A 14,517-nucleotide genomic window follows, 5' to 3' on the forward strand; every position below is an offset into this window, starting at 1 on the left:
CTGATGAGGAGATCGAGTATTCACCAGGCCCCCTACCTGCCGTATGTGCACTGAACAAGGACGGAGTTCTTGCCGGTTGGTGGATGGTGTACTACGATGCTGTGAAAGAAAACATCACGTATCCAGGCTTGACAGCGCTCCAGGGCGAGCCTGCTCCACAACCTGCCGCACCTACTACCACCAAGGCACCCTTTGCCTCACAACCCACGAGTTCTGCCTTCGGAGGCTCATCTGCTTTCGGTAGTACAGCGTCAGCCTTGACACCCTCTTCAGCACCATCAAACTCCTTCGGAGCAGGTTCTACGACAGCAGCAGCACCTGCCTTTGGCGCGCCATCTTTTGGAACTCCCGGTCTCGGAGGCAAGCCTGCGGCGCCGGCATTTGGCCAGGCTGGCGGACTCGGATCGAGGTCTTCACCGTGGGCCACGGCATCTACGAATGCATCCCCTGCTTTCGGCTCCCATGGTTTTTCGAGCTCCGCAGGCCCTGCTGTCGGAGGTTCCACAGGCGGCAAGGTGTTTGGTGGCGGTGCAGCCTCCAGTGGTTCCGCAACGGGTGGTGGTTTCGCATCACTTGCAGGACAGAGCGGGTTTGCAAGTCTTGGAGGCAACAACATTGGCCAGAGTCTCTTCTCGAAAACGTCTTCATCAGCCAGCCCCTTCGGTGCAGCGAGCACAGGACAGAATGCATTCGGTGGAGGAAACCAGAGCTCGTTTGGCGGAGGGAACCAGAGCAGCTTTGGTACTGGTAAGCCGTTTGGTTCTGCCGCGTTTGGATCGCAAAACACATCCATGGACAAAGGCACGGCATTTCCAGCTCAGAGCACAGCAGATAAAGGTGGATCTACTGCCTTTGGCGCGTCTCCATTCGTCCTCGGAACGACGTTCAAAGCAGACCCTGCTACTGCCAATGACAACGAGAAACCAAGTGGCAAGGGCGGCCTCAGCCTCGGAGGATTTGGCTTGTCATTAGATGATTCTGCTCCTAAATCAACTCCTGCAGAGCCGAAGGACGATGCCATGTCTGGAGCAAGTTCGGTCGAGCAAGAGAAACCAAAGTCTCTCTTCGGTACGCCTCAGGAATCTACGACGCCAACGTCCACGCCTGTTCCGTCCAGGTATTTCTCTTCGACCGACACCGCGAATCCCAAGCCAAATCCTTTCGGCGGGCCTGCATCGACTAGTAGTTTATTCGGGTCTAGAGCATCACAACCGAACGTGTCCAAGGCCAATCCATTCACTCAGACCAGTGCGAACCAGCCCACGCCAAGCCCTGGCCCATTCGGCAGTTCGTTTGGCATCAACAAGTCTAACCCATTCGCTCCGACCCAAGCCACGAGCACGCCGGAGGCTGCAGACGATACGTCTGACCCTCCATTGCCACCAGATGCAACGAGTAAGGCCGCTTACCCATTTGGCGAAAGCTCCTCGTCTTCCATAGCCTCCACTAAAACAACAGAAGACCACAAGAAGCCCACCGAGTCTGTCGACGACGCTCCTCTGCCACCGGACTTCCTTGCCCCGAAGAGCAAGGCAAAGGCAGATGCTGAGGCCATGCCGCCTCCTTTGCCCAAAGAAGAGCCTTCGGTTCCCGAGGAAGCGCCTTTGCCGCCAGATTTCGTCACCAAACCGAAATCCGACCAAAAGCTGACCTCGGTAGAGCCTTCGGCGGCTCCCAGCATTCCTGAGAGCTCCGAAAGCGATCTTACTGAGGATTTTGATGGCGACGACCAAGACGGCGGCGAGGATGAATTTGGTGAAGAGGAAGCTGAAGATGGCGGCAGCGAAGGAAGTGGCGTCGATGTTGCCAAGGACATCAGCCCGAGCTCGACCGTTGTCCGCCAGACTCCCGGCATGACCCCTCAGAGCTCCTTTGGAGGGATGACCGGGAGCTCCTTCTCCCTCGTCTCGCGACCAGATGTTGCGCAACAACCTTCTCGGCCGTCCATGTTCGGCTCAAGTGCTCCCGTGTTTCCCGCGCCAGGTCCTACTAGCCCACGCTCGCCAAGTCCGATCCGCCATGCTCTACCCCCAAGAATGCTGCCCGGTGAGGGATCTCGCTCGGTCAGTGCCCCAGGCGTCGGGCCCCGAACCCAGAGCTCTGGTTTCAGCAAGACCATATCCAGCCGCGTGCCACCTCGGGAAGATCCCAACGTCGCCCTGCAGAAGGAGGCGCAGAAGAAGCAGGCTGAACAAGAGCAGCACAGCCTGGAAGATGATGAGTATGAGAGGGTCCAGGCACTCCTCGAGAGCCCGGTCGATGCCACGTTGGATATCGGCGAGTTCAATGCATTTATCAGTGTTACCGCAGACGCTCATGCCTCGACAATTGCCGCTCAAGTGGAGGCTCTATATCGCGACATGAACGGCATGCTTGTGACACTGGGCCTGAACGCTCGGGCGCTTGCGGGCTTCATTCAGGGACACCAAGGGAGTGAACCTAACCAGAAGAAGACTCAGGACGACCTTGAGAACCTAGATGACTGGGTTCTCTGCGAGGCGGAAGATCTCAACCACATTTTAGACGACGAATTGGCGCGAAACCTCGAAAACGGGCGTGTTCAGGACTACCAGGATACCTGGGATACATGTCAGGACCTGGAGCGGGAGACACAAAAGCTTCGTGCCAGGAAGCAAGATCTCAAGCGCGTGCTTGACAATATCCTTGACCCTGACCAAGCCGCGACGGCTCGCATCATGCCCCTCAATACCGAGCAGGCTGCGCAACAAAATGAGCTTCGCCAGTCGTACGCCCGGGTGACCAAGATGATGGCCGACGCCGAGAGCGCACTTACCATGCTCAAGACGAAGCTGGCCACCCTCACCGGAAAGCCCAATGCTGTGCCCACTGTCGACGCCATCATGCGCACCATTGCAAAGATGACCTCGGCCTTCGAGAAGCGCAGCGGGGAGATTGATATTCTCGAGTCTCAGATGCGTAAGCTCCGTATGAGTGGCAGCCTAGGTCCCCTGAGCCGCGAGGGCACACCTGAAGTCTTCAGGACGCCGCCACCCAATCGGCGTCTTACTGCGGCCAGTGGCAACACACATTCACCATCACCGCTTCGTTCGCTCAATGGCAGTACTGGTGGCCGGGGCGGACCGTCGCCGCGAAAGAAGATGAGCGGGTTCACAGCAGATGAGAAGACGGCCATTCGAGACAAGATGCAGAGACGTCAGGCTGTGCTCGATAGACTGCGGGTCAAGCTGGTCGAGAACGGACCAAAAATGTCCAAGATGAATGATATATGAGACGGGAGGCTCTGATCAGCGGTGACCTGACGGGTGTTGTGAGAGAATGCAAGGAGTGTCTGTTCGGGAGGAATTAAAGTTCTTGATTGTCTTTCAAGACAATGACAGCGTTATGAATCTGTCCGGGGGGCAAAGTTGTGCGATAACTGCATCAGAAATCGTATGCTTCTGTGCTCCACTCATGGGAGTAATACATCTACAAGAGGGGAAGGACGGAGAGCACACAGCCATCTTTTCACTTGAGGCAGTATGCTTCCCACTGCATGCATGGCCGAGATATGACGAGGGTTGACAGGAAATCCCTGATTGATAGATGCGAATGCACAGAACTTGCACATAGTTCCTCATCATCGTTCTCACCCAGTACAGACGAGCAACTTTTAAGTTCATACAAGCATGTTAATAATTACCATGATTTCTAGACCATATTGAAGAGAAAAAGATAAAAGTCTAATCCAAAATGCAGTCCCACGCTTACTTGTAGCCAAAACACCGACCCCACACCCCCCTCCCCCAAAACGCCCCCTCCCAAAGATGACATCCGGTCCTATACATTGATTGAAGACTTCTCTCAGTCTCTCTCACTCACACACAAGTCATGGCCAAGTCTTTTTTCCCTTGTTTCCCCTTTCAAGGCCAAGTGCCTAAATAGAATGACACGGCCCTGTCCACCTTGCCAAACAGCGTCGACCACTTGTCCAACCACATAGCCATCGACACCGCCTCTCCCTCCTCCCCATCCTCCACCACTCCATCCTTTCCTCCATCCTGTGGCAACAACGACGACGGCCGCGCAACAGTACCGGGTCTCGCCGTAAACGAGTTGCTGATGTCCTGCTGCTGTGCGGAACTCGTATAGGCCATGGCCCTGCGCAGCGCCACGTCCCAGGCGAAGCTGCTCTCGACGATGCCCAGCACGGTGCCGGCGCGCAGCAGGATCTCGTAGTCGACGAGGGCGCGCTGGTCCCACGTGAGCCTGTTGAGGGCGGCGACCTCGGTCTCGTCGAGGAGGTCGCGCTTCAGCAGGACGGTGGTGTCGAGCTCGGCGGCGCGGGCGCGGAAGCGCACCACGTCGCTGTCGGTGGCGGTCAGGCCTGTGGCCAGGTATGCCAGCTTCCGGCCCTTTTTGCCGGGCGGTGCGCCAGGGGGCGGGGGCAGGGTGGGGAGGCTCTCGAGGTGGGCGAAGAAGTAGGCCGTCTGGTCGTCGTAGCCGGGGAAGAAGGACCACGAGTCGCGGGCGTCCTTTTCGGTGCGCAGGTGCATGCCCACGAGGCTTTCGGCGGTCTGCGCGGCGCTTCTGTCGCTGCGCGGTGAGGGGAGGGGGAGGGAGTACACTTTGGCGAGGTTGTACAGGGCAGAGGCGGCGAGGGCCTTGACGTCGTCACGGGTGCGGAGGAGTTTTCCAAAGTCTGACCTCAGGCTAGAGGTGCCTGCCTCGTGGGCGGGCCAGGCAAAGAGTGTATTTGCCTAAGTAGCCAATGACGGTGTTTGTTAGTAATGTATTTCTCACAACATACTGTACTGGTCCAGCTCCCACAAAGAGCCCCCTGGTTGGGTTCGCACTCTGCCAGGAGAAGAAGAAGAGGAGGAGGACGAGGACGAGGAAATGATGAATAGCAGATCGACCTACCAGGTGCACGCGCACGGGATAATGGCGCTTCTCAGGCGGCAGATTCGAGTCCAAATAATCCTGAAAGAAAGACGACAGGTTCTGGGGTTGCGCGAGGATGGTGGTCGGAATGTCCTCATAGCTGATGAACTCTCTCGTGAGCTGGGAGAGGCCGAGGTCCAAGGGCTTGAGGAGGGAGGGTCTATCGTAGAGGGCGTCGAGAGAGTCGTGGACTTTGAGCTGCGGACAGTGAGCCTGGAGGGCGGAGCGGATCTGGGGCACGGAGAACATGTAGTCTAGGCCGGCGCCTTTATTCTGCTGGGCGCCATGGAGGTTGCTGATGTCCGAGACGGAGCGCAGGGCTATTCGGGGGAGGATGAGTTGGGCTGTGGAACTGATCAATATACATACACACATACACAAACGAAGAGTTGCTGCGGAAGGGGAAGGGGAAGGGAAGTATTACGCACCTCCAATCTCGATGGCAAAGCGAACACAGTTCAACGCCCCATTCTTGACCGACGCCAGCCCGCCCGGCACAGGCTCACACGACACAATCACGGCCTTCTCCTCAGGATACCAATGTTTGCTCGCGCACAAGCTCGCCAGCTCGGAGCCGTCCAGATCGCCGCCCACCTCGCCACTCTCCAGAAAGTCGCCAACGAAGAGCTTCTTCTCGTCCTGAAAACTGCGGAGGATCTCGCTGTAGGTGTTGCGGGCGCTGGGCGAGTGGTTGCGGAGGTAAGGGACTGTGAAGAGGAGGAAGAGAGCCGCGATCAGGAGGTACCTGAAGAGCCGAGGCGAGGACGGCATCTTGGGGGAGACGAGTATACCGAGAGATGAAGGTGAAATCGTAGCAAGAGAGAAAGAGAGAGAAGGGAGGAAGGGAGAAGGGGGAAAAGAAGAGACGAGCCTACGATGTAGGGCAGGACAAAAGTCCGATCATCATAGTGAGCAGATGAACTGCATCATGGAAAAGGAAGACAGATGGCGTATGTTCAGCAGCAATAGCAGAAGAGAGGAGGAGCAAATCGGGGAGGAAAAAGTCCCTCCCAAAAAATGCTCGTGCTCCCTTGCTTGGAATGAAGCAAAGCTGGATCCGTCTTCGTTCTAGAAGCGGGTGGCGCCCAACTGGTTCTCAGCTGGACCGGACTAGTCAGTCGACGACCCTCCTCGCTAGAGGCCCCCAGAGCCAGTAGATTGTCTTGGCATGTTAAACCCGACAAGATTTTCATGCTTCATCTTTCATGTGCCACACTGAAAGGATAAACACACTCACACAAGAAGTGTATGTCACTCACTCTGTCCAACTCGGAGCGGGAGGCCGGTCTCCCTCCGGCGGCGGGCCCGACCAAGTCCCGGGCCCTGAACACCGCTCCCCGGCTTGTCAGCAATACAATGGCTTCGTCTGGGTGGGGCTGTAACCCATACTTGAATGTATGGTTTACTGTAGATCAAGCACAGGCCCATACATACATTACCAAGTAGCCTTCAGCTGTTAGTGTGGTTCCTTCCGAACAAACCCCTGCCGATGGACCAATGCCCGAATGAAAGCACGAGGGGTCGGTCGGTCTATCACCCCTGGGCCTGCCCCCTTCGATGCTCACCTGCATTGTGTGCTCCTGAGCAAGCTTCGAAATTGCTGTGCGACTCTGTGCGACGGCGCTTGATCTCCTACTGCCCCCGCCAGCTCGTTGAGAGGGCCAAGAATCGACGACACAAGGAGACAGACTGGGCCTGGGCCGGCTGCAGGTGCACAAGCCCGCTGGCCGTCGCGTTTGTTCATGTCTTGAATGCATATGACCCCGGCCAGGTTGAGCCAGTTCCATGGTGATCTGGACGCCGCCTAGGGTCACCAATTGATTCGCCCACTGGCCCAAAATGTTTGCCAGACCCCATCCATCCCCCATTGGGGTCCAGAATGACATGGAGAGTCCACTGCAGGTCGGCTGATCTTCAGGCACAGAATGTGGTCCACTGTCCGTGCCGCTGTCAACTTACTTTTATCACGCCGTCGACCGCGAGCCACAGCAGCCGCAGGTCAACCATGTGAGAGTGGAGCGCAGGTTCAACAACCACACCCGCCGCGGGTCCATCTGTAGTATCGTACGTACATCCTCCACAAAGGCCCTCGAAACGGCTGAACGCCTTCCCTATTGAATGTTGATTGCGTTTCTCGTGGCGCCAACGCACGCCCAGCTTCGGCCCATGTCAGGAACACCTGGCGGACGTTCTGAGGCTGCGCATCATGCGCCGTTTGGGTTGGGTGGTTTCAGATCGAAAGCCACCTCGTAAAACAAGATAATTGGCTCTTCAATGCTGCTGGCTGGCTGGCCCAGGAGATGAGGGTGTCTTGCAGGGTAATATAATAGCAGGTGCATGGTATAGGATACATCATCGGCAGAGACTACACCACAAGTCCTCGATCGGAACAGCTTCCGGCCAGTGACAGCCAGCGGACCAGAAAACCCCTCGCCTTCATCTCCTTGACCATGCGCTCTGCAACACGAGGCATGGACGGAGCAGAGCAAGCCTTTTGTTGATCCCAGTTCCGAGGAAGAGCCGTGGCATGATCTTGAAGGCGATGGTAGTATCGCACGTAAACACACACGTAATGGCAACCGTGGCCAGCATGATCAAATAGTCCTCCTCTGTCTCCTTCTTGTGAACCAGTTGACGAGACCTGTGCAGTGAGGAGGGTTCCCCACCCTCGGCTTTCGGCTGCAGCTGCCCTACGTGACATCGCAGGCAGAACTGCAGATGCCATGGACGGTGGTCAGACGCCATTCCACCTAAATGGGTTCACTATCATCTTGTAGATACGGATGTGGCACGCAGCATTGCACGCCCCTCGCATTATGGTTTGCAGGGGCCGAGCCTACTCACTCTATCCTGCTCCTGCGCCTACTGCTTTTGCTGCTTTTGCTGCTGCTTTTGCTGCTGCTGCTGCTGCTGCTAGCCACTGTGTAGGCCACAAAGAAAGGAGACCGAATGAGAACGGATGAACGGTGCAGCAGAAAGAGAAGAAAGGGAAAAACAAAAAGAGGGGATGTGATGTGCTGAATCCTTCCATGCAACTGGCCGACGCACTATAGTACTACCACACTGGTACGTCCAAGTAGTCAGTAGGAATCTAGGACGTAGAACCCCTACCAGATGAAGCTCTGTTGTGAGACGTTTCCTCTTTCCTCCCCTCCCCACTCCTTTGTTTTTCCTTTTTTCTTTCTTGTGCTTTTCATGTCCATGTCCCGTGCTGACGCCTGTCGGAGGAGAAATGCTCGGTTGCTTATCCTGACCCAACAAGCGACGAAGGAGTGCGCTCCATAAAATAAGACGCGGGTTTCTAAGTTTACACCCGAGAGTCCCCACCCAGTAAGTTCTACATACCCAGCTCCACGGGCCGATGGGGAACGATATCACCTGAACATGGACAGAGTCGGGTTTTAGTGATCATCCCCATGATGAGAAACTCGTGATTTAGAAAACAACATGGCTGGTGTAGTGCAGGACGACAATTCCCGACAAGAGATCTGATCGCAGAGGCGGTGAAAGTGGGCCGCCCCTTGAAGAAAAGAGGAGAGAGAGCGGACGAGGATAGAAGAGCAAGTGCGAGAAGAGGGACAAAAGTGGGGAAGACGCGTCTGGGCAACGCGTGACAGACGCCAAAAAACGCGGTCTCGCTACTTCCTGATTGATGGCTCTCAGGGTACATAGTACGTACTCTCTCTAACATAGTACTCTGCGCGTGGTGCAATACTTCCGTACTACTACCATGTGTACCTTCGCTCAGCCCCCTCCTTGTTCACCATTAATCCTTCCATGCACGATGCCTCATACGTCTCGACCTGCAGCAAGATGTACTATACTGCATACTGCACTGCAATGCACATCACATGTGCCACATCAAATAGTTCGTTCGTCCATTCGTGTGTCTGCCAGATCTGTCCTTCACGCACCGTATACTTTCTTGCTTCTTTTTTCTGTTCCATGTGCGCAACATTCAGAAAAGGATAATTCGGGTTGCCGATTCCCAACCCCTGCCCCAGCCTTTCGTGCTCGTTCCCTTTGTGTCAGGATTCTATCATCTACATCTTGGGTAATTTAACTTCCCTGCCATCCTGGGAATACTTTCGACACACCGTCCTCCAGCCTCTCTTGTTTTGTTTCTTCTCTGGTCTTTTTTTGGCTTCCAACAAGATCGAGACCGGGAGGAGGGGTCCCCACCAAATGTAGACAGAACCCGCCTGTCCAGCGCACGGGTCCTTGGTTGTTCTGGGCCCGGGCCCTGGGGAGGAAGATGTAGACAAGGCATCCATCCCATCCCACATGGACCAAACAAAGCATTGTCATTATCAACATTTCAATCCTGAATACCGGTTTTGGCTCTTGATCAGCAACTGACAAGTGCCCATCTGGCGGTCCTGTCTCACTTACACACACACACACACACACGCACGCAGGCACGCACACACACTTCGACTGACTCCACCTGCTGCAACGTTCAGAAACCCCCCTCCACCCTGTCCTGACTGTCAGCCCGTCAGTCCTACCACCCCAGCCTCGATTTATCCTCGACAGCGTCTACACACCCACCCAGCGGCTCGCCAGTCGAGACCTCACTCAAAAGACCCTTCGGGTAGCGAAAGCTGGGACCCACGGCGGGCCTGTATCCACCAGAACAGCCTCGCTCACGTTACCACCCGTCCACCAATCCACCCATCCATTCCACCACCCACTCTCAGCTTTTTATCTCCGGCCGATTACCTGCATTACTTACATACAGTACCTGCTTTCATCTGTAAGCCTCAGCAGATGCCAAATTGGAATCTGGCGGGGCGCTGGTCAACTGTCCGTGCCCTCAGAACCTAATCTCGCAACCTGCCGCAGTGACCTTGTCTATAGTCTGTGCCACTGTCTGGGATAGAAAACAGAAAGAAAAGAGCAAACAAGGGGGGAAAGGGCAGAAAATAGAAGAAGGGAAAGAAATAGAAAAGTAAGAAAGAGAAAGAGATCGTCGCCGCTTTACCTCTCCACTGTCTAATGAGAACAGAAACGCGAGAGAGAGAGAAAAATACACGCATACGGCGTCTAGGAACGGGAAAGCGAAGCGCTGGCCGCTGCACTTGGGGTTGTGTGTTGCTTGCTCAGTGGCCCAGACTGCATTGCTTCTGAACCGCCCGCTTAGTTGGCCCCTTCCCTCTTCATTATCGCGAGATGTCTCGCCTAGGCAGGGCATGGGTATCCACACCCCAACCACCACCTGCAGTAGGCGCTGCGCACGTCGAGGAGAAGGTCCCAATCCACCCCTTGGGTACTTGCAGACATGACCTGCACATACATCATACATACATGATGCAGCAGACTGAATCGGTCCATCAGGGGATTCTTCACGAGCAGTCTGCCTCATCCTCTCTTGTATTTTTTATTTTTTTTTATTTTTTTCTCTCCTCTGTTCATCGATTCTGCAGGGGGTGAGAGCAGAAGCCAAGAAAGGCCTGACTAGGGCCACCAAGGTACGTTTGGTGCGGTGGTACGCAGGTGACCCGATACGTACAGTGGTACACTGAAGAGTACGCCGGTACAGGAGGGAGAAGGGACAAGGAACCTGGGACCTTGATCGGGCTAAAGAAAGTGATCGCTGCAACGCCTGCAGCCCGCCTCCCCCGTCGAGGACTCCACTGCTACTACTACTGCTGCCGCTGCTGCTGCTGCTGCCGCTGCTGCTGCTACGGTACCTCTTCACCACCCGCAATCCCATCCCATCCCATCCCATCTCTCCCACCCTGCCCTCTTTTCTCTTATGCCCATCCCAAAGAGCCACCCACGACCAGGGAACCCCAGGGCATGCGTCGTTCCTACATAATATCCATACTCCCGCCTCGTCGCCACCCTGACACCCCCCCTCCCCCACCCCATTCACATTTCACCAACGATCGTTCCATTCTCTTGTTATGACCCTTCTCTCCCACGATTCGGTCGCAAAAACAATCCCGTCGTCGCCTATCTCTTCTTTTCTTTGCCCTACGAACTCTTGACGACAACGATTTCCTCTCTTTAGCCCCCCTCTTCCCGACCACCAACGGCGCTCGCCTCCTCCTCCTCCTCCTCCTCCTCCTCCATACTATCACCGATCGTTTCGCTCGAATTTTTATTAATAATTGGACATTAGTCAATTCGTCCACTTCCTCCTCCTCTTCTTCTTCTTCCTCCTCCCCATCAGAGAGACACAAGAAAGCAACGTGACGCTCTCATCGAAACGAAGACGGTGAATCCAGCCACCGCAAAATTCGAGACTACGACACCTACGATACCCATTTTCTTCTCATTTGTCTGCGCCTTATTCCTTTGCGACACACATCCTCTTTTCCATAGCCAATCGCGCAATCTCCTTGAACTCGTCTGAAGTCTTTTGGAGCCGGATTCTATTTGCGCGCATACCATAACACATCGTCGCAACGCCGCTCGACGTCGCTCTTCAACAGCCCTCAGCAGTTTCGCATTCGTACCCTTCTTGTCGCTTCCGAGTTTGATGACCGCGCTCGACTGCGCATCGGATTGATACGCCATGAGTGCAGACCAGAATCCAGCGGTCTTGTTCGCACAAGGCCGCCTCGCCGCGCCGAGAACGCCTGAATCCCGTCAAGAAGTCGAGTGCCAGACGCCCTGCACCCCGCGGCCGCGCTTCAGGATAAAACGAAGACACGAGCCTTTGCACCTCGTCGCACCCACCCAGCAGTTCCTCGCCTCTGTCGCTGCCGCCGACGTACCCATCCCGAGCATCGAGGAACCCACCATCGCCGATCTCGAACCCGAAGCGTTCCCTCCTTGGAGTGATCCCGAGCGCATGGACGACCAGATGGTCGGCGGCGACAACGGATTGCTTCACCCTCCTCTTGTTCGCGGACCATTGACTACCCCGCCCAAGACACCTGCGACCGAAGACCCTCCGTCTCTTACCCCGTCACGATACCCAAACTGGTCCATCGACTGGATGAGCAGTTGCGAGTCCAGCCCAGAGCCTGAGTCGCGACCGTCCACTTCACGATCAACGCGCACGAGTAGATCCTCCTTCAGTCAGCTGTCTTCCTGTTTTTCGGACGAAGAGATACAGTTCAGCCCGGGTGTAGCGACCTCTGAGAAGTTCCTGTGCTTCCACAACAAGCTGGAAGAGCCTCGGCCAGACATGCTCCACCCACAGAGTGGTGCGAACAGCAGGACGCAAAGGAAGGCTCCTTGGACCAGGGCGATGGGCGCACACCTGTGGGCGACATACAACATGTATTTGTCCGACCCCCGCGTCACACCGTTCCAGATTGGCAAGAGTGGTGTCCCGCCAGAGGGCGTCTGTAAGAGAGTCGCGCGCGAAGCCGCCCGGAGCTGGAAGGGATCCAAGGCGGTCGCGAAGTCCACCGTTGCTGCCGATGCGAAGAGCGGCAGCTCGACCCCCACAGCAGAGCCATCCGGGGCTTTCATTCGATGGCCGCATACTGGTGCGGCTACGCGCGCACACCTGAGGGTGCTGTGTAGGCAGAAGGCTCGAGGCCCTGACGGCGGACAGATGCGCTTCTCCTACTTCTCCCGAAGCCCAACTCCCTTCACCAATACTACTACCACTCGATGGGCCCCAAGATCGACTCCTGGCGCTACCTCCTCAACCTTTGAGACCCAGACCATGTCTACGTCCCTAGCAGTCACCACTTCGGATGCTATGGATCCAGAGGGACCGCTCGCACAGCTGACCAACTCCACTACCACGTCCGACTCGCTAGCTATGACCCCTCCTGAGAGCCTGGACCATATCCCACCTCCCAACGTCGATGCGGAGCCCTCAGCCGAGCAGCGGCGGCGCCTTGGCTCCCCCATTAACGCGAGGAGTTATGGACCCAGCTCCTCCTTCTCATTAGCTGATGATATATTCGGTGTCCCTGCAGATGCCTGCCAGCGGCAGACACGCACTGTGAGCGGGCCTCGGCCGAGACTCCAGTCTCCGGTACGCCTCAGCCGATCATCGACCCAGAAGAGGAAAACTGGGCAGGCCCACGAGGCACGCAAGCGACCTAGCTTGTCCACTGACTTCTGGCTTGACCCGAGTTTGGCCGCCGGCCGCGGCGACCACCATCTCGCCCACAAGAAGAGCTTCAGCCTGAGCTACGGCGAGGACAATATCTTTGCCTCTCGGTCTCAGCCGCAGCTCTACATTGACACGGCTCAGGTGACGAGCCAGCAGCCGCAGCCGCAGCAGCAGCAGCAGCAGCCTACAGTCCCCGTGGACGTTCCGCGGCGGCTTGGCTCGCCGTTCTCGGTCGCTGGCTCAAGCTTCAGCGTGCCCAACAGATTCAGCCAACCTAGCTTCCTCGATGTTGCCATGTTCGGGCGTCGCTTCTCGACCGTACATCCTTCCGGTGGCTCTCATCCCAACGAGCCTGCCAGTGTCAACCTGGCCTCGAAGCTGGCTTACATTGACCAACGCCTGAAGGATTTCAACAGCCCCTAGAGGTCCGAGTCTCCCTCGTGAACTACTTTCCTGGGGAATTTACCACATTGCCCGCGCACCACGCAACGCGGACCCACGTATTTATCTCCTTCTCACGACATCATGAAATGACGGCGCGCCACGAAATGATACCAGCTCGGTGCGGTGGACAACGCAGCTCGACAGCTGAATAGGTGCCTTCACACACACACACACACACACACAACAAACTCTCGACATAGATCATTCTTGCATACGACAACCTCCGTATTATGAGGTAACGGCGTCTGTTTTTATCTTTTCGGCGAAATATAGGTCGCTTGGACGACCGGACGGCAACTCCCCTTGGGTGATCCCTGAACCTGGTTACTAAGGCGTTCTAAGGAATCACGGTCCTGTAGGGGCTTCTCTTCCACTGTGTGGATACACTCCCGGTGATTTGGGCTTGACGATGATTACGAGATGATATGAGGTTGGAACCTAATCACCCTACCTACAATTGTTTTGGATTATGAAGGTTTCGTTGGCATACACACAGGACTTGCAGCCTGGGCTCGGCGGGATGCAACGACCGAGATGGATTTTGCTGGGAGAGGGGAGAAGAGATCTGGGCAGGTAGAGAGGGCGCAGATGTGCTGCGAGAGACAAAATTATTCTCTTCTCACCTCTATATATTGCAAGGAACCTCAAGGTGCTGGAGTACATATGAACGGGACAGGTCCTAATGCCAGGTTATTTTGTTGGGTGGTGATGATGAAATGAGGGGGGCACGTTAATCCTTCTGCTCAAGTAAGGAGCAGCAAGAACAAATGAGAATCATACTTGACCAAATTTATACTCGGAAGACGATGTTAATGCTGGTGTGCGTGAGACGTGACGGGTTGCATATGGCGGAGCAAGGGGAGGGAGGGAACAAGACCAAGCAAGGCTACTTCTCAATTTTGAAATTCTTGTTGAGAAAGCAGACTGGCTCCGAGACACACTCACTTTCTCTTCATGTTGACACCGAAGTCTTGAACGAACTTCTCACAAGCCCTTCTTCTCCCTCTTCTCCATCTCTATGCTCCTTGAAATTTAACTTTTTACCTATGGACTTGTCGATCTTAGCAGCGGACGCGCCCGCAACGATCTGCCCGGCGGCCCGTAATTGTTGTGGGACCCAGGCCGGTGCGCCCCTAACAGTA

At 55.7% G+C, this 14,517-nt stretch overlaps 2 protein-coding genes across 2 annotated transcripts; both read right to left on the reverse strand.

The window, feature by feature from the left end:
- Window positions 1-4,046: 4,046 nt before the first annotated feature.
- M406DRAFT_239083 (uncharacterized protein) lies at window positions 4,047-5,553 on the reverse strand (the record flags this gene model as incomplete). The annotated part of the gene is made up of 3 exons (XM_040916084.1): window positions 4,047-4,718; window positions 4,882-5,254; window positions 5,327-5,553. Coding segments are annotated over 3 exons (1,272 nt in total), but the record flags the coding sequence as incomplete, so codon positions are not given.
- Window positions 5,554-7,267: 1,714 nt separating this feature from the next.
- M406DRAFT_327398 (uncharacterized protein) lies at window positions 7,268-8,593 on the reverse strand (the record flags this gene model as incomplete). Its single annotated transcript, XM_040920201.1, has 6 exons — window positions 7,268-7,434; window positions 7,470-7,543; window positions 7,747-7,822; window positions 7,951-7,957; window positions 8,248-8,280; window positions 8,582-8,593. 6 exons carry the CDS (start codon window positions 8,591-8,593, stop codon window positions 7,268-7,270), a joined length of 369 nt encoding a protein of 122 aa, XP_040779950.1.
- Between the last annotated feature and the right edge of the window lie 5,924 nt (window positions 8,594-14,517).

Source organism: Cryphonectria parasitica (assembly GCF_011745365.1).
Source record: "Cryphonectria parasitica EP155 unplaced genomic scaffold M406scaffold_2, whole genome shotgun sequence".
NCBI classification, from domain to species: domain Eukaryota; kingdom Fungi; phylum Ascomycota; class Sordariomycetes; order Diaporthales; family Cryphonectriaceae; genus Cryphonectria; species Cryphonectria parasitica.